The sequence below is a fragment of the Pseudochaenichthys georgianus genome, chromosome 4 (genome assembly GCF_902827115.2).
Source record: "Pseudochaenichthys georgianus chromosome 4, fPseGeo1.2, whole genome shotgun sequence".
Classification (NCBI taxonomy): domain Eukaryota; kingdom Metazoa; phylum Chordata; class Actinopteri; order Perciformes; family Channichthyidae; genus Pseudochaenichthys; species Pseudochaenichthys georgianus.
The window spans coordinates 24,305,600-24,325,290 of record NC_047506.1 but is presented as its reverse complement, the minus strand read 5'-3'; the positions used below and the strand labels follow the sequence as shown (position 1 = coordinate 24,325,290).

General features: G+C 43.8%; 1 protein-coding gene across 1 annotated transcript in view; it reads left to right on the top strand.

Moving 5' to 3' along the window:
- LOC117445655 (ephrin type-B receptor 1-like) overlaps positions 1-19,691 on the top strand; it is a 115,708-nt gene that overhangs the window by 84,815 nt on the left and 11,202 nt on the right. The window contains exons 14-17 of the mRNA XM_034081430.2: positions 8,536-8,783; positions 12,247-12,314; positions 12,819-12,966; positions 15,631-15,780. Of these exons, the coding sequence (XP_033937321.1) occupies positions 8,536-8,783; positions 12,247-12,314; positions 12,819-12,966; positions 15,631-15,780 (614 nt within the window). The remainder of the gene's footprint in view (positions 1-8,535; positions 8,784-12,246; positions 12,315-12,818; positions 12,967-15,630; positions 15,781-19,691) is intronic.

Below are 19,691 nucleotides of genomic sequence, written 5' to 3'. Positions count from 1 at the left end.
TCTTTATGCGAACATATTTAACGCGGCTCCGCCGTAACGCACCCACAGCGGACTCACGATCCTTGGATGAGGAGTCCAGTCTGCATAGAGTGGTGCACCTCTGGACAGTAGTTTTGTCCCGAGGTGCATCACTCCCGGTACCTGTGTCGCTCTCAGAGAGAGGAGACGTCTGCCGCTCCAAGGGATCAGTTTGTGTGCCAGTGTGTGTGACTGGAGACAACGCAACCTCCCTTGGCGGTTCATACACGATATCGTGTTGTCTGTCCTCACGAGGACATGGTGTCCTCTGAGAGAAGGCAGGAAGCGTTTTAGGGTGGGGAACACCGCTAAAAGCTCCGGGTGATTTACGTGCGCCCGCTGGAGGTCTCTGCTCTAGAGACCTCTCACCGGGCGTCCTTCGTAAATACCCTATCAGCCTGTCTGACATGCGTCCGTGGTGACCACCTTCCGTGAAAGGACAGCACCCGTAGGCGCGTCCCGCACTAGAAAAGTCGGGTGTAGTGCCACTACGCATTACATAATAACCAATACTCTCCGCACGCCGGAGACCCATGTTGAGCGGGTGCTTTACGAGGACATTTGTCTGCGTAATCTGACTCTACTCGGCAGGCATTATAGATAAAACCCTTCTTTCTAGGAGAGAGAGATCCTCTCTCTCCAGAATATGGGTTGACTCTCTCTGGGCTTGTGAAAACAGATAATGTGTAACTGTTTTAAGAAATCCAGGCAGATGTCGTGAGTATCTCCTGCTGTATGCTCTTTAGAGCCAGCTGAGATTTGGTTTTATTGATTTTCTTTTCATCTTTTTTGAGCTGCGCCCTCGGCCTGAAGCCTGGATGCGTCAGCGGCAAATGTTTTATGACAGAGGAATCAATCAACGTGTGATATGTGTTTGTGCGGACTTGAGGATGGTGTTTAGGCATCTCTCGAGGCGGCGGGAACACATTCACGGAGGGAAGAAGGAGGGGCTGTCACGCCGCTCGCTTCTTCTTTCTCAACTGCTGGCCGAAATTCTGGGTTGGCTGAGCCTGAGCTGCAGCCGGAACCGGAGAATTTCTAGGCCAGCTTGCCCTTGTCTCCAGCCTGGGCTGGGGACTCGGGGTGGGCTGCTGCCTCTGCGACTTCGGTGCTTTAAACCGAGCAGAGTTCGAGGCAGCCTGGGCAGAGGACTGCTGCTGCGAAAGCAGCGGCTAGACCCTTCGAGGGAGGCAGAGGTGGAGTGCCTCGTCCTCCCTCTTTTTCGTCTCACACCTCCTTTGCATGGAGGCGAGAGCGGAGCCGAAAATTCCCTCGGGAACGATGGGCATATCCAGCACATCCTCCTTTTCCCGGTCTGGGAGAGTGGTGAGGTTGAGCCATCTCGCTCTTTCCTGCACCACCATGATCCCCATTACCTTGCCCGTGGCCTGGACGGCGCAGCGTTGGACACAGAGACAAATGTCCGTGACCGCTGCCATCTCATCCAGAGTGGCTGCCCCCGGGTTACCCGACAGGTCCTCGCATAGCTCCGCTTGGTAGGCGGTTAGCAGCGAGGACACATTCAGGGCCCTGGCGGACAACGCTGCAGCTTTGTAGGACTTTTCAGTCATTGCTGACTGAAAACGGTCCAACTTTGCTGGCAGCGTGGGGTTCCTGCTTGGTGACGGGCCCACCTTCGGCAGAAGGTGGGCCGCTACTAGCGGTTCCATGGGCGGCATGCGGAGCAGGCCGAGCTTCTCCATTCCGTCGCAGTCTAGGGAGGAGGCACCCTGGATTGGGACCTTGTTGAGACCGACACTTCATCCAACATTTCCGGGAAGACCGGGAGGAGTTGCCTCTTTTTGCCCGCTGCTTGGGGAAGGTGTTTCCCCTCGTGTTTCCCCTCGTAGCGGGACCTGGAGGTCTCCTTGACTATCGCCCGGGAGAGCAGCACTTGCCTCAGGCTTTGCAGCCTGAGCCGGTGACATGAAGGTGTCCTCTTCTTGTTCATCCGATTCGGACAGGAGGAACGCCAAGGCATCCTCCTCTTCGTCCTCCTCGTAGTCCAGCCCGAGGACATCCTCCGCGGGTGAGACCATGGTGAGGTCTAACCGGGAGCCCCAGCTTGGTGGAGCGCGGGAAACCGTTCCCACGTGTCTTGCCGTCACCGGGTCCCGGCCTGCCAGGGCGCGGGATTCCGGTTCTATAGCCATAGCAGATAGTGAGCCCCAGACCGACACGGAGAGAGGGGTTCACTCTCTGTGGTGGACGCCCCCATGTCTTGACTGCGGGTCCGTGGACATGGGGGGGGGGTCCTGTTCCGACAGGCTAGCTTGTCTTGCTAACCGTCGGCGGAGGCTCTTAACGGTGAAGCGGACACAATGTCCGCATGAGCCGGGGTTGTCGATCGCGCCTCGGGCGTGTTCCAGCCCGAGGCAGGACGAACAGACCTGTCGAGCCACCGAGTCCCTGACTCCTCTGGTGTGAGGGAGAGGGGCGTCCATCTTGGTCGCCTCGTGGCGTGGAGAGGGCCCGCTCTCGACAGGTGGGACCGGAGAAAAAGGTATTACCACCTTGTCCTTAATCCGGAGAAAAAGGACGGTGTGGGTCTTTTATTCCCGGAGAATACTGACTGGTGTGGCAGTATGCTCCTTTTTAATCCTTTTCCCCTCCGTGGAGAAGAGAAAAGAAAAAACGTCCTCGCTACCGTGGTGTCTGTAGAAAGGGAGCGAGCTAGCAACAGTTGTGCTGCTAGCTTAAAAAAATCAGACCTACCTTACTTTCCCGGGAAGAGAAGGGCGAGGTCGATTTTAAATACTAACAGCATTAGTACTACCGTCTTCCTGCGAAGCAGAAGGAGTAGCCGGCGAGCGCCCGTCGACCGAAATGGGTATTTGGGTTCAGTCTGTGGACAGTGAAGCTTGCCCGGCTACTGTGAGATGTGCTCTGAAGCGAGAAGAGGTGTTTGAATGACGCATGTGTTGTGGCGCAAGCTACTTATAGGGGGTGATTTCCCCTGACGCTGACGTCAAGATCACCAGCCAATCAGGATTGGCGTAATGAGATTGATGCTTCTGTTTGCTCCGCGATGAGGCGCATCCCATAGTGAGACATCGAACGGAGTGTTATGAATGAGAACAAAGAGATGTTGCTCGTTTGAAGATTTGGAAGTTGTGCGAGTGTATGGCCAGAGGGCAGGACCTATAAACACATTTAATACCCAATAGCATTGTGAGGCTGAACAAAAGGACCTTTTGACTATGTAAATGTAGTCTTAAAAAAACATTTTCTCACTTTTTTACTTAAAAGTACTGTTGTAAAATTACAAACGGGGGCCTTACAGGGTTAACTGTAAAGTCATCCCCCAATTACCTTATAACTTTTTTGTTCTACTTTGGCCCAAAATCAACCAATCCCAAATGGCCATGGCACTCGGGCTGGTAAAGGTCACAACCAGATTCAGACCCTCACCGCTGAGAGTAAGAGCTTTGGTCTGTTGAGTCACTCTGAGAATGCTTTCCGTAATCCCTCCGTTTCTCGCTTTATTTCTCTCAGGGAAAGGTTTGTCACCTCAGCCAGAGGTGACAGAGGAGGGATGAGAACGACGGGGAGGGAGAGGAAAATATGAGCCTGTGTGATATGAAATGTGGTCGGACTTTGAGCCCTTAAACGGTTGAATCTCTCCCATCCAGCTGCGATAGAAAGTAAAAGTGTATCCGCAGCTCCTCCTTCTCTTCTCCTTTTTGTTCTTCTTTCTCTATTTCTTTGATACTTCCTCTTATCTTCATCTCTCTCTGTGTAATTCAGCGCCTCTGGAGTTTTAGAGTTTGTTTGCATATAGAGAAATGCTAAAACAAAGAACCAAGGGGGAACAACACATTGCGGAGGGAAGATAAAAGAATAGATCACCCTAAGGAGATGATAAAAATAACTCACCTCACTCCCTCCTCCTCTCCCTCTTTTCCACTCTCCTTATTACTATCACTCACATTGTAAGAACTGTGATTCATCAAAAAGCACTTTATTTAAATCCTGAAACACTTGAATTTATGGAGGACCAATGATATATAACCTGACAGGCCTGTTTATTTAATCACAGTGTGTATTGAAATACAGTGGATTCAAGACAACATTTTGGAATAAAAAACAGGAATATTTTTTTAGAATTCTCATCTCCTCCTCGATTGAATCTATTTCAGAGGAAAATAAAGTGAGATGTCACCTGAACATGCCTTTTTCTTTTTGCTGTTTTCATTCCTCGGTCTATTTCTCCATTCTTCCTCCCCCCTTTTTGCATATTATCAACACTGTCTGATTTCCATCCTTCAGTCTTTCTTTATTCCCCACACACTCATTCTATTCTCCTTCCTTCTCTCCTTCCCTCTCTCCTTCAGCTGTGTTTTAATGAGCGGTGAGATGTGGAGCAGAGATCACAGTGAGACAGGACGACACAGCCTGTCATCCAATTCCCATCACTCATCCATTATTCACACATGATTTATATCTCTGAGATGAGGACTTTTATTTTGAAGCGATATTCAATTTTCATGTCCCCAAGCAGCATATGGCTGCATTTATTTTTCCAAAAGACATCTGTTTCTCCAGCTCTGTAGGACATGTTCTGCACACTGAGTCGAAGAGTTCATATTTTGTAACCAACCATGACCAACCAATTTACAGATCAACATAATTGCTTTAGAAAGCAATTACATTACATTACATTGCATTTAGCTGACGCTTTTATCCAAAGCGAATTACAATAAGTGCGTTCGACCAACAAAATACAAACTTGAATAAAACAGAATCATATAAGTACATCAGGCTTCATAGAGCAAAAACATTTCAAGTGCTACTCAACTGGCTTTAGATAAGCCAGCCCTTTATTAGTATACAAGTGCTTTGTTAATAGTTCTATCGCTCGAAGTGGAGTCGAAAGAGATGAGTTCTCAGTCTGCGCCGGAAGGTGTGTAAGCTATCTGCTGTGCTAATGTCAATGGGGAGCTCATTCCACCATTTTGGAGCCAGGATAGCAAACCCACGTGTTTTTGCTGATGGGAACTTGGGTCCCCTTCACAGCGATGGTGCAGCGAGCCGTTTGGTTGATGCAGAGCGGAGTGCACGTGCTGGGGTGTACGGTTTAACCATGTCCTGGATGTAGGAAGGGCCAAATCCATTCGCAGCATGGTACGCAAGTACCATTGTCTTGAAATGGATTCTAGCAGTTATCGGAAGCCAGTGGAGGGAGCGGAGGAGCGGCGTGGTGTGGGAGAATTTAGGACGGTTGAAGACCAGGCGAGCAGCTTCATTCTGGATGAGCTGCAGAGGTCGGGTGGCACATGCAGGTAGACCAGCCAGGAGGGAGTTGCAGTAGTCTAGGCGTGAGATGACGAGAGCCTGGACCAGAACCTGCGTCGCTTTCTGGGTCAGCTGGGGACGTATCCTCCTGATGTTGTAAAGCGTGTATCTGCAGCAGCGGGTTGCAGCAGCGATGTTTGCAGTGAAGGACAGGTTGTTATCTAGGGTCACACTCAGATTCCTTGCAGTCTGAGTCGGGGAAACAACAGAGGTGCCAATGTTGATTGTTAGGTCAAGAGTGGGACAATCTTTTTCCGGAAGGAAAAGCAGTTCAGTCTTGTCAAGGTTGAGCTTGAGGTGATGATCAGACATCCACTGAGAGATGTCAGCTAGACAAGCAGAGATGCGACGACCTGGGCCTCTGAGCGGGGAAAGGACAGAATTAATTGGGTGTCGTCAGCGTAGCAGTGGTATGAAAAACCATGCTGGCTAATGACTGATCCGAGCGAGTTTGTGTACAAGGAGAAGAGGAGGGGACCAAGAACAGAGCCCTGAGGGACCCCTGTAGTTAATTGACAAGGGTCGGACTCGGACCCTCTCCAAGTAACCCTGTAGGTGCGGTCTTTGAGGTATGAGGTGAGGAGGGAAAGTGCAGAGCCTGAAACTCCAAGTTCTTGGACAGTGCGAAGGAGGATCTGATGGTTCACCGTGTCGAATGCAGCAGACGGGTCCAAAAGGATGATGACAGAGGAGAGGGAGGCTGCTTTAGCAGTGTGCAGTTCCTCAGTGACAGCAAGGAGGGCAGTTTCTGTGGAGTGACCTGCCTTGAAACCAGACTGGTGCGGATCCAGAAGGTTGTTCTGACGGAGATAGCAGGAGAGTTATCTAAAGACAGTGCGTTCAAGTGTTTTAGACAGGAACGGGAGGAGAGAGACAGGCCTGTAGTTTATAACATCTGACGGGTTGAGAGTGGGTTTCTTTAGGAGAGGGTTTACTCTTGCCTCCTTGAGACTGTTTGGAAAGTGACCAGAAGTTAGAGAAGTGTTGATGAAATGGGTGAGAAACGGTAGAATATCAGGAGCGATAGTCTGAAGGAGGTTTGAAGGGATCGGGTCCAGAGGACAGGTGGTAGGGCGGGCAGAGGTAATGAGGGTAAGAACTTCACTTGGAGAGAGAGGGGAAAAGGAGGTCAGTGTGTGGGTGAAAGGAGGGTTAGGGTTAGCCGGAGCTGTATTAGATTAACATTAACATGCTTTGTAGTTGTAAGTGCACTGCCTTGCGGCCTGTAGCACCATCCTTGATGGAGCATATGTGTGGTTGGGCTGGACCTGTATTTTACAGGAAAGGAGTGAGCAGAGGGTAGAGTAGTCGATTGTTGTTCTGTTTTCTGTGACTATCTTCCTCACCCTCTCAGACTTTCAGTTGCGTGCGCTACCATGGAAACCAAACAATGGTGTAGCTGTATTAAAGTCAGAGTGGAAGCAGTTCTGAGTAAATCTGATTTGGTCAGAAATCGGGAGAAATATGACCCCGGGAGGAAACCGGGAGAGGGCAATGAAATCGGGAGTCTCCCGCGAAAATCGGGGGGGTTGGCAAGTATGGACACTGCACTGATGCGTCCAACCAAGCGGCAACCTCTGGGCTCTGAAAAATAAAGCCAGTGTGAAGTGGCTCAGATCGGCATTCTTACTGCCAGCAGAGGTCAACTCCAATTTCCGATTGTCCTATTGTATGGAAGTCTATGAGAAAACTGCCCTTTTGCTTACTTGAACTGTTACTGCAGTTATTATTTGTATGACAAAGTGATGTTCTAAATTGCTAGTTTAAAGTATGCATTAATACAGAATGATGTTCATTTTGTAAATGATGGTTTGGTTTATAATAAAAATTAGATGATAAAGCAGCAAAGGCTTTACTTTTTGTATTGATATGTTGCTGTTTTTTTCCCATATTTTTGACTTACAACTTTAACCCGTTCCAATATGTGTTTTCAGCTAATTAAGTTACATTTTGTTTGCCTAAAATGTTCAGTTTTCAGTTGTAATTTGCTCCGCTCTCGTGTGTAATTACTTATACCGAAAAGCCAACTGGGTGACAGCCGTCGAGGCATCAAAACTGTAGTCCACAAACAAATGGGTAACATCACGGTAACATCACCTTGAACATGTTTAATTAATTGCGATGATTTATAGTATCACATTGTAGAGGAGGGGGGATACCCTGACTATTTCTGGAGTTTCTGGACCCTAATTATCTGAAATGCACACCCTCTTCAATCCAACTGTGGGGAGGTGATAATTGAGCCAGGGTTTGAACTCCCCTTTCTCTTCTCTCATTGCCATTCCTCTTTTCCATTTAAAGTTAACAACCTTTTGCAATACTATGAAGGTCTGAACATGCCCACCTTTATCCCTGTATTTGAATGACAATGACGGCCTATATGATTGTCAGCCTTCCAGTGTTACCGTTCGGAAAAACAGGAAAGCATTGTCTGACGATTGAGTTCGGATCAATAATAATAACACAAACTTAGAGTCGTCAACAACACTGATGATATCATTACTGTATAATGAAAGGTTGTAATACTGTAGAGTAAACATTATAATAGTCCTATCTGACTCCTGCTCACTTCTCAGGCAGCAAATGCCTACTAACCTCCATAGCTAACAAAAAAGATGGTATCCTATGTGAGCACAACAAAATAAAATTGATGTTTCAGGGCACATGAACAGGGGTAGAACATGCTTTTGACAAATTAAACTGCAGGCACAGATTAACCTTTGTTTTATGTAAAAATGTGTTTCATTACAGTTGCTTGCTGCCTTTGTTTAACCCAGATCAGATGCGGTGTGCAAAGCCACCTTCACAATTATAATGGCATTGTCCCTTTTATCTTGTTTGCCACCTTTGCTACAAACCTTTTCTTACCCCTGAGACGAGCTTTTGAGGGGATTCAACTCTGTTGTTCTTTTGGTCTGCAAAAATACCATCAATGTCCCCTTGAGCAAAGCCCTCGACCACAATCTGCTCGAGCAAAGCTGCTCAGATCAGTTTGAGCGTGCAGAGGGCAGCTCCCACCACTGAGAGTGTTTATGTGTTTAACACCTCTCTGCGGTAAAGGACAATATGCTGCTTCTGGTCTCATTGAAGGGGGATTTGAATAATGAATGGTCACTAAATGGTTTGAACATCTGAACAGTCATAAACTGTATGTGTATACTGTACCTTTTTTAATTTGCTCTTGGACAGGATACTTTAATTTCATGTTTTTGTTTTCCTCAGGTGAGTTTGGGGAGGTGTACAAAGGTCGCCTGAAGCCGCTCGGGAAGAAAGAGATTCCTGTGGCCATAAAGACCCTGAAGGTCGGCTTCTCTGAGAGGCAGAGGAGGGACTTCCTGTCCGAGGCATCCATCATGGGCCAGTTTGACCAACCGAACATCATCAGACTGGAGGGCGTGGTCACCAAGAGCAGGCCCACGATGATCATCACAGAGTTCATGGAAAACGGAGCTCTTGATTCATTTCTCAGGGTAAAAAACACACACCTGTACACACAGATACAAACAGATATAACCATTTTAACAGTGTACTGCTGCATGTTATGTTATATTGAAACTAGTGCTGTCAAAATTATCGCGTTAACGGCGGTAATTAATTTTTTGAATTAATTGCGTTGAAATATTTAACGCATTTAACGCATGTGCAGAATGGCCCGCCCCATACGTGCCACCAGTGGCAGCGCCAGGGTATGGCTGGGGTAGGCTACACCCATACCAAGAAATGGCTTAGCCCCACCATGAAAAATGATGTTAAAGTAAGCAAAATAAAGTCTGCCAACTCGCGCGGAGTAAATTGCACAGACAGCAGTTAGTAAGATTGATTTCAGTAGCCACGGTTTTGAAAACTTTTGTCACGTAGTGATCGTCTTCTCAATAGAACATCTTTGATAACGGCGTGGTGTTGTTGCAGGAAGTCCCGACAGAGAATACATTTGCTGTAGTTCAGGGCAGACAGAGCCATATAATAGTAATAATATGGCTCTGGTACAGGGGTGCACATAACTGGTACGCAGGTTATGTGCGTAATCTGAAATGCGTACCGTCACTTGTGTCACAAAGCGCATTTGCGTACCGACGTACTTGTGAAGCTTTTCCAGAAGGCGGTTAGATCACCGGACGTGCACAGACAGGGAGCTGTTAACGTCGGTCTGTACAACGGAACTGTGCCAAAACTACGCCAACCGGCTGCGGAGGGAGACTCCCCCCTTCACTGGAGAACTGCGCTAAAACAGCTGATCACAACGTTCACACTCTGTGGTCACGAAGTACTCCACTAGCGCCCCCCCCCCCTCTGTCGACTTTCCTGAAGTACTCCCCCGTTGATAGAAATCAACACGTAGTGAATTAAGACCCCACGGTTTGATGATTGATAGGTGTGTGGGTTGTCTTTCATTTTGACATGCAGACATTTTTTATAATAAACATAAATAGATATATCCGCCTTCTTTCATTTATCTTTCCATTCCCACAACAATATACATAAATAAATGGCATATTTTGGACATAATTCGAATGGTGATTAATCATGATTAATTAATTTTTAAGCTGTGATTAATCTGATTAAAATTTGTAATCGTTTGACAGCCCTAATTGAAACACATATATTTTCTTAATTTTTTTTTTAATGTTGTGCAGAGGAAGGGCAGAAATAAGAGGCGCATTCACACTGCGGTACTTTTCCCACAAAGGTTCATGCGAACTTAGTTCATGATCGCGTTCACACCAAAAAGAGCCGGTACTAAAATTAGTTCATGCGAACCTTTTTACCCCCTCGAAAGTCCCTGCTAGAGAGCAGGGACTTTCGAGCGGCTCTTTTGTGAGAAAATAGCTATATTTCTGATTGGCTGGGCGGATTGCAAACCACGCCCCGTAAAACTCCCAAAAAGTTTTGTGAAGCCGCCATTTTATTATCCTCGCATTAGCATTATTAGCATTAGCCCAGCGCAGAAACGCAGAGAGACTAGCTTATGGCAACACAAAATAAAACATGGGAGCGGTGGAGATGAGGAGGTGTCGGCGTTCTGGCGATTTACTCGGAAGGCTTCAGTAGAAGCTGCCAGTAAACCCAAAGCAGAAGAAGAAGAAGTGACGTCAGCGGCTTCATTTGCCTAATCCACCCCCAGGGACTTTTTCCGGTGTGAACGCGATCTGAACTTAGTTCATGCGAACTAAAGAGTTCGCATGAACTAAGTTCGCATGAACCTTTGTGGGAAAAGTACCGCAGTGTGAATGCGCCTAATTACTCTGCTTGAACCACAAATCACAAACATCGGGAATGCAAGGAGGCAAATCTAATCAGAAATTATAAATAAAAATACATAATATATACATTTATTTTTGAAATAGATAAGACATGTTTAAAACAATAGCTTATGTTATAATATTGATAAAAAGCTTCTTTTAAATATATGTTAAGAGAAGCTTTTGAAAGTCTATCCAATAAAAGAATGAATATTGTAGTAAGCTTGATCTAAACGTCTAAAAAACAGTTGAGTTTGAAATTTAATTCTTGATCTCGGAAACAGCTAGCAGACTTATATTTGAGTATTTGTGAGCTTCACACAGTCCTCATCAGCAAATTGAGCTTGCTGTGCTGCCTTGGATTTGTAAAAGAGTATTTGTAGGATTTATTTATCAAACATTTTACCACCTTATTTTGGATCTTTACATTTTGTCAAATTTTCCTCATCAGCATTTGTAGTCTTATGGTACGAATGAAAGCACCGTAGTGAGCTTGGGAGTTATGAGACAGCACTTTTACATTCTTTCCAACACAAGGTTGTATACAGTAGCTGTCATTTTTCAAACAAATTAAAGGTGTTGAAGAAAATATGTATGAATAATGAAGTGACCATTAACATCATGTTTGTGAAATAGTTAAGAAGCACTGAAATACTGTACGTGTTCATATAATGTTCTTGCCGAATCTATGAGCACATTTATCTTTGGTCAAAAATCACATAAAGTACAATCCCCTAAACGCCCAAACGGGAACAAAGTTGAGAAGGAATGGGGAAAAGACAGTAAATCCTCCTCCTCTTCTCCTCCTCTCTCTCCCTTCCTGAGCTCCTTCCTCCTCTTCCTGCACGTCTGTCTGTCAGTGTGTCTGTCCCTTTGATCCTTCCCTCCTTTCCTTTCTTCATGTTTGGTTCTCACAGCGTGACCCCTTTTGACTCAGAAATCATCCGCTGACTCATTCACGCACACACATTGATCGATCACAATGGTGTTGCTGTCCTTGCGTGACCATCTTGCAGCCTCTAGACCGTGTGTGTGTGTGTGTGTGTGTGTGTGTGTGTGTGTGTGTGTGTGTGTGTGTGTGTGTGTGTGTGTGTGTGTGTGTGTGTGTGTGTGTGTGTGTGTGTGTGTGTGTGTGTGTGTGTGTGTGTGTGTGTGTGTGTGTGTGTGTGTGTGTGTGTGTGTGTGTGTGTGTGTGTGTGTGTGTGTGTGTGTGTGTGTGTTTGTGTTTTCTCTGCAGAGGATTAGGCCAGAGGAGCATCAAAAGCTTGTCAGTGAAGTGTATAAGAGACGGCCACTGTCTGGCCTATGGGGTGAAAAGAGTAAAATAGCTAAAAAGGTTCTGGGTTTCGTCAACATGTCTCATAACAACAACAAGCCTGCAGCTCCTAAAGATATGTGTGCTTTCTGTTGGTTTTTCCATCTTCTGCTGGATAATCTTTGGGTTGCTTTTAAAATAAATGTCTGATATAATCTCAAATTCTGTTATTGAATAAGACTTCAGATTAACCACTTTTAAATGTTTGTAACATGAAACTGTCATCTGGTTTAATTCCTTCAGAAATGGTTAAATCTCCTATCATGACTTATTATGTGTAATACTGAATTGAATTTGATGTTCTTCAAATAACTAATGTGAACAAATTCTGATAAAAGAAACAACAAAACAATCCTGTCACTCTTTATGGTTTTACAGCAAAATGATGGGCAGTTCCCAGTGATCCAGCTGGTGGGTATGCTGAGAGGCATCACGTCTGGAATGAGGTACACACACACACACACATTTTATTGTTAATATGAAGAAGAAACTATTTTCAATAATGTAAAAATAAGGTTTTTAAGTTACAACACCAATTCTACCATATTGAGATTTCATGTGAATATATAAAATGCTGTCTGAGCATGTGTTCTACTTAATCTGACATCAGCAGCTAGAAATATGTCTTTCTCTCACACACAAAAACACACACATGAACACACATACTTGTCAGGCTTTTCAGCTTGAAACACTGCTCTCTCTCTCACACACACATACACACGCACGCACTTTAGATCCTATCTGTGTTTTATTGCAGGTATCTGGCTGTGATAACACACAAACGTGTACATGTACACAGACATAAAATCCCTTTCCTATTTTATCAAAGGTGGCTGGCAGTGATAACAAACACGCACACACACTAAATCCCATTAGCTTTTTATAGTAGCCCAGGTAGCTGGCGACGGATAACACACACATCGGAACAATAAATCCTTTTGATGTTCCAGGTACCTGGCGGAAATGAGTTATGTTCACAGGGACCTGGCTGCTCGGAACATCCTGGTGAACAGTAACTTGGTGTGTAAGGTGTCTGACTTTGGATTATCACGATATCTGGAGGAGGACACCTCTGACCCGACCTACACCAGCTCACTGGTGAGGACCCACACACTCACACGGGGGAAATAAATGTGCCCTTGTGAATCACTGATGCTAAACTTCCTTTCTTTAAAAATAAACAGCGGTGATTGTATAAATGCAGCAAGATTTAATACAAAACTGACATCATTGAGTATTAAACCAAAAGAAACACAAACTTTGTCATAGTTACTATTATATTATGACATTTTAAATGAGCGAGACAGGTAATGTAGAAAGTAAGTCAGAAGCTAAAAGACAAGGATATTGTAGCAATAATTAATTAATACATTTTCGTTCATCTTAAATATACCATTTCATTTTACGCACAAGGTGACAGTTGATACAATAAATGAGAGTGAAGCCTAGCCAAAACCAACCTGTAGAAACCTTTCCTTTCTTTGACTCTAGATCAGCACAATGTCTTCACACTTTATAAAAAAATAGTGGGATAGTTGTATGTTAACCTTCTTTCTACAGGCTCAAACACCTGCTTTGTCTTCATTTAAGGCCCTGTCACACTGTCCCGAAATTGACACCCGATGGACACACGATAAAGGAAATGTTCAAATTCGGCTGTGATCGTAGCAACATCGGGCCATTAGTGAGGGCATCTAAGCCATCGTATGACCGCCGGTGGAGTTTCTCAGGCTCCGGCAGCAACTTCGTGAGCGGCAACTTCGTAAGGCACTCGTGAGGGCATCTTGTCAAATCGTGTCATCTTCGTGTTATCATCGGTGCATTCACACTCACTCTGATCGGGGCGAATGCCCGATGGCACCGAGGATAACAAGATGCCCTCACGATGGCCTTACGAAGGGCAAAATTGACACACGAATTCAACACGAAAATGATCCTTCGCAAGGTCCTTCGGCAATTTTTTGGCATGCCAAAGATTTTGCCTCCGCTCACGAAGTTGATGCCGGAGCCTGAGAAACTCCACCAGCGATCATACGATGGCTTAAGATGCCCTCACGAATGGCCCGATGTTGCTACGATCACAGCCGAATTTGAACATTTCCTTTATCGTGTGTCCATCGGGTTGTTTTATTGCACAACAAAATCATGTAAATATATTATGTAAATAACCCAATTTGTGTTCTGTGAAACTAAAAAGGATATAATATATTATTTTGAAGGACAGTTGACAGGAAATTGTTGTTGTTATGGAAACAACATTACGGAGAAAACGTAATATTTTCTACATATAAAGACGGATAAAGTAAAGAACAAAGTCTGAAAATATCAGTACAGTATCATAGTACTGTAACATAATTGTTTTTGGTACTTTCATTGCAGTTGTATGTCTTAAATGTAATGTAAATGTTGCCTTCGTGTGTGGTTCGGGGCCATCTTCGTGCGAAATTCACAATTCCATATTCGTGTGTCCATCGGGTGTCAATTTCGGGACAGTGTGACAGGGCCTTTATAGTTTTCTTTCAGTACTGTTTGCTATCTCTTTGCGTTTCAAAACCGTATGCATTCACATACATGTACATACATCACTCCTGTTCTGAAGTCTTTGCACTGGCTTCCTGTGTGTCAAAGAATAGATTTCAAAATACTGCTGCTGGTTTATAAAGCACTGAATGGTTTAGGCCCAAAATACATTACTGACCTCCTGCTAAATGATGAACCATCCCGATCTCTCAGGTCTTCAGAGACTGGTCAGCTTTCTGTCCCCAGAGTCAGAACTAAACATGGAGAAGCAGCGTTCAGTTATTATGTTATTATAACAAACTCCCAGAAAACTGCAGGTCCGCTGCAACTCTTGACTACTTTTAAATCCAGGCTGAAGACTTTTCTTTTTGCCGCTGCTTTTAATTGAACTACTCACATCTTAGACTGCACTGTAACTTTTATCCATGTATTTTTTCTTTTAATGTTTTAAATTTAAACGTAATTAATTTCTCCATGACATTTATGAGAGGGACTGCTCGAAAGTAGGATATTTGGGATATCCATCGTAGCCAGGGTTTACCATCAGTTTTTAGGTGAGTTGTACTGAGGAACAAGTATCACATCACCGACGGGTGAAAAATAGTGTTTTGGTAACACGGGGTGTTCAGGTAACACTTAAAGACTTTGTTATGGAACGCAAAGCAGAGTAGGGGGCTAGTACACCCTCCTGAGGGTCCGATTGTGGATGTCATGCGAGCATAACATGGTGAAAACAATCAGTCTAAATTAACAATCGGGACGGAAATGTTCGGATTTCCAAAGGGAGGTTCTATGAATAAATTAAAAATCAAGAACCGAAATAATTGAACTATTCATATCTTAGACTGCACTGTAACTTTTATCTTTTAATGTTTATTTTATTAGCTTTTCTTTTTAATGACTGATTTTAAATGCCATTTTCTTAATGTCTTTCATTTTTTGTTTTTCTTTTAATGTTTATTTTATTATCTTTTACTGTTTTTAAATGCCTTTGTCTGAATGTCTTTCATTTTTGTAAAGCACCTTGAATTGCCTGGTGCTGAAAGGTGCTTATAAATAAACTTGCCTTGCCTTGCATGTCTCTGTATTTTTCCCGATGACCATAATGTTAATATTTAGTCCTCACCTGGAGGTTTATGACATGCTGCCTGTGGCCTCTATTTAGTACTGTGTCATGAGTGTGGAGCTTTACATTCCAAGACTTCCCATCACTTACCCTCGCTTTTTTCCTTTCTCTCACAGGGAGGTAAAATCCCAGTGCGCTGGACGGCCCCGGAGGCCATTGCATACAGAAAGTTTACGTCGGCATCAGATGTCTGGAGTTACGGGATAGTCACCTGGGAAGTGATGGCATACGGAGAGAGGCCTTACTGGGACATGAGCAACCAAGATGTGAGTCACTGCGTGCGTGTGTGCGTGCGTGTGTGCGTGCGTGTGTGTGTGTGTGCGTGCGTGCGTGAGTGCGTGCGTGAGCAACATAAAGATAGTTTTTTGGGGGGGTTTTCATGCTTCATTCATTGTGTTGTGGTTGGGTGTAGGTCGGCGCGCGCTCTCGGGTTGCGCTTGTTTGTTTCCTTTGCCGTCTCTCACAGCAGGGTGTCTGCATGTCAAGGAAAGCACAGGGAAAATTAGGACATCAATTGAAGTGTCACAGAAATGTTTGTTCCTGGAACATCCGTCCAAAAGGAATCGGGGTTTCTTTTTTCCTGTTGATCTTTTCTTCAGGGAATATCTCATTGTCTTGACATCTTTATCCCAATTACCTGCCAGTGGGATCAATTTTCTGCAGCATTTTTATTTTGTATTCCTCTTCTTCTTTGTTGGCATCACAATGATGTAATTAAGTAATTTGACATTACATGTAGGCCTTAAGGCTAGCTATTTTAGTAATTATTTAAAAAAGAAGTGCACAGTCTCTGCTGCTATTGTGTTAAAACAACCAACACAAAAAAACCTCTATCCTTTCTTTTGAGTGTTACATTTTAATGTTTAAAGCTATAGGGGATCACGTACAGTACATTGAAAAGGAGGTTTCAGAAGATCGGCTTGCTGACACTTTTTATTTTTAGGTTCCTATACCTAGCTGAAATGTGATACTCAGATCATAGTTAGTTTTGACTCAAAACTCACTTCAAAGCGCTCCAAATCCCATTTTACAAACTATAGATGTAATGGCTTTGACACAGAGGAACCTTGGAATAACGCAAGCCTCCAAAAAAGAAATGTTTGGCTGAAAAAAACCTTACCAAACCCTGCTGACTTGGAAAACGTGATTGGTAACTTCCTTTAAAGATCACCTATTGTGCAAAATCCACTTTCTCATGTCTTATATACATAAACATGTGTCCCCTCTCCTCTGTGTAAAGAATTTCTGAATTATTTTTGGAAAAAAGAGTTGCTCTCCTTTTGCCCTGAACCATTTACATAAAAACCTGTCTGAAAATGAGCTGATCAGATTTTGGCCACTTGTTTTTCTAGGTTTTGCAACCATTAGCCAATAACCAAACAATGTAACCCCCCCCCCCACCACCTTATCACCTGAATCTCCTCCTAGAGCACCAGTGTGTTATTCTTAACCAAATATCTCTCAGAGGGGCATGGGGAGGGGCTCCTTATTTTCATCTAAAGTAAGAATCACCACTTTTGAAACAGGATTGAAACAGAGGGGATTATGGGATGCTTCAATGATCTGTTTGGTATTTGGAGCCAAACACTTCAGAGACATGTTTTGTATATATCTGAGACCTATTATATATTAATGAAAAAGAGTATAATAGGGAACCTTTTAATGAAATATTTGGAGCTGTTTTGTCCTATTTTCCCTCGTGGACTGCATTTGAAGACACCCAGCTCCAGCATTTGTAATCTGCTTTCAACCTCATTAAAGTGTACTGCATCTGAAGTTTTCCTTTCTTGTTAGCTTTCCCATTAATGAAGGGGTAATCAGTGGTGAGATGCCCTTTAGGACTGAATACCAGACACACATTTTAACAAATAAAAATAAATCACACCCCCATATGGGTCAGCAGAGAGCGGTTTCCATGTCTAGCTGTACAACATCAGCCATTTATTTCCAATATTTCACACCTTCCTCCCGTCTCTTACCTCCCCCCTGCCGTCTCTCTTCACCTCCCCCCTTTGCTGCTTCCCCCCTCATTCCCCTATGGTTGCTCCTCAGCAAAAGAAGCCGTCTGTGCAGCGGTAATGGCAGAGAGTCAGTATAATGACAGAGACAGTTTTATAATGGCACAGACAGTGTATAATGATGGGGAAAGTGTGTGTTACCACTATAGCTAACGAGGGTTTGCTGGGGCATTAACTATGCATAAACCTCACACCCTGAACTCACACATAACACACACACACTGAACCACACTCATGTAGGCACACACACACATACAGGCGCACACACACATAAGCGATTTCAAAGATCACGGAACGGTGAAATTGTCAGCAGAGCCACCACAGGTGCTGTGTTAGACATGAATTAATCATGAAAGAGACCTGTGATGTTTTACTACACTCGCTGCTATTTTGATTGACAGCATTGCTTGGAGAGAATTTATGCGGCACGAAGTGTGTCGGGGTCAACTAGAGTTCAGGCAGCGAGCAGACAAATCCCCGGTGCTGAATTTACAGTGGCAGAAGCACAGCATCCCCCTAGTTTCCTGTTCGGGAGGCTTACTCGAATAATGACACGGGCTGGTAACTTTAAATTCATTGGAAGTGCTTAGAAAGACATTTTGAAGTATTATTTCAAGATATTCTATTGCACTTGGCTTTGTTTAAGGCAGATGTCACTGAAAACGCAGCAGCAGCAGCAGCAGCAGTACAGTCACAGACAGAGCATCAGCTTAGATATGGCCTCAAAAGCTCAAAATCACAGGCAGAACAAGTATAATTTAAAGAAAGAAATTGGGTCAACAATAACAGCAAGGACACAAGAGCCACGTCCAAGAGGAAAAAAGTTAGCAGGAAAAAGTTTATAAATAGGCAGAGGTAATCAAGTAAGAAAGAATGGCACATTTTGTCAGGAAGGCAGTATAGGACATGTCAGAGCACTGCTGCAGGACAGGTAAACTATGGAAGATAATGAGCAGGTGTGCATGTAATGTGGTATCATGGGAAAATAATGACCAGCAGGAAATAAAACTTTGGAAAATAACATTTTATTGACCTTAATAAGATAACTCCCTGTATTTTTACTTCTGGATTAACATAACAACATTTACTTATATTAAGATGTAAGCTGCCTTCTTAGGATACGATTGGCTTACCCTGATGTAGGGCTCAGAGGACAGCTTTTAGAAAAACTACGGGAAGGTATCAGTTATCAAAGAGTCGTTAAATTCGACAACCAAGGTCAAAATTGAAAGAATGAAAACGTTCACAATATGAACTTAAGCTTGGCACAAAGACCTGTCAAATGTACGGACCTCTTGCGCACGAAATAAGTACAAAAAGTATTTGTTTACAATAATTATACAAAACAACAATGGGGGTTTTGCAATGTGTGACTATTTCTTGACCAGTTGCAGTGATTTCCTGGAGTCCACTGTTTGCACGGCAACCTCATTTATTTTTGTTAAACTAACCTGCTGCTGGGGGAAGCTTCATATTTACTGTGCTGAGAGGGTTGCATCTACATTCTTATCTAATGCTTGTTAAGAAGGCAAATTAATTTGTAACCGTTGGGTTACAAATGTATTTATGATTTAAGTAAATGGTTGCATTTACTTAAATCATAAATGAATCATTTAGGATGTACTTTGGGTAGTACTTTTTCATATTCCTAATTATGGATACATTAGATGGTACTGTACTGTAGCTGACTATCAGGCTCCAGACGGTTGTCCATACCGCTGCTCTGATTCCTGATGCTATAGAGATGTTGTTCACCTTATACACACTGGGAAAGATGATAGCAGATAGGTGATGTGTGAAAACAGCTGAAAGAAATATCTTGTTTGAATCCTTAAAGAGCACAGAAAATGTAATAAGCAATGAAGTTATACAGCAGTGTGAGTTTTAAACATTATGAATATCATAATTAAGGTAGTCATAAATGAGTTGGCGGAAAAAAAGATTCTCACATTACTGGCACGGGGCGAATAATTTTAGATAATGATCACAGCAATTTATCCTTTATTTCATATCTTTTACGAGTGTTAAGGCAGCTAGTTACTCAATCAGTCAAAGGAGTTTTGGAAATCTGTGATGTTCGGGATAATTACATTCTGTACTCATCTCTGCAATACACAATTCTTGCCTAAAAGTTTTCTCAGAAAAGCCTCGACAAATCC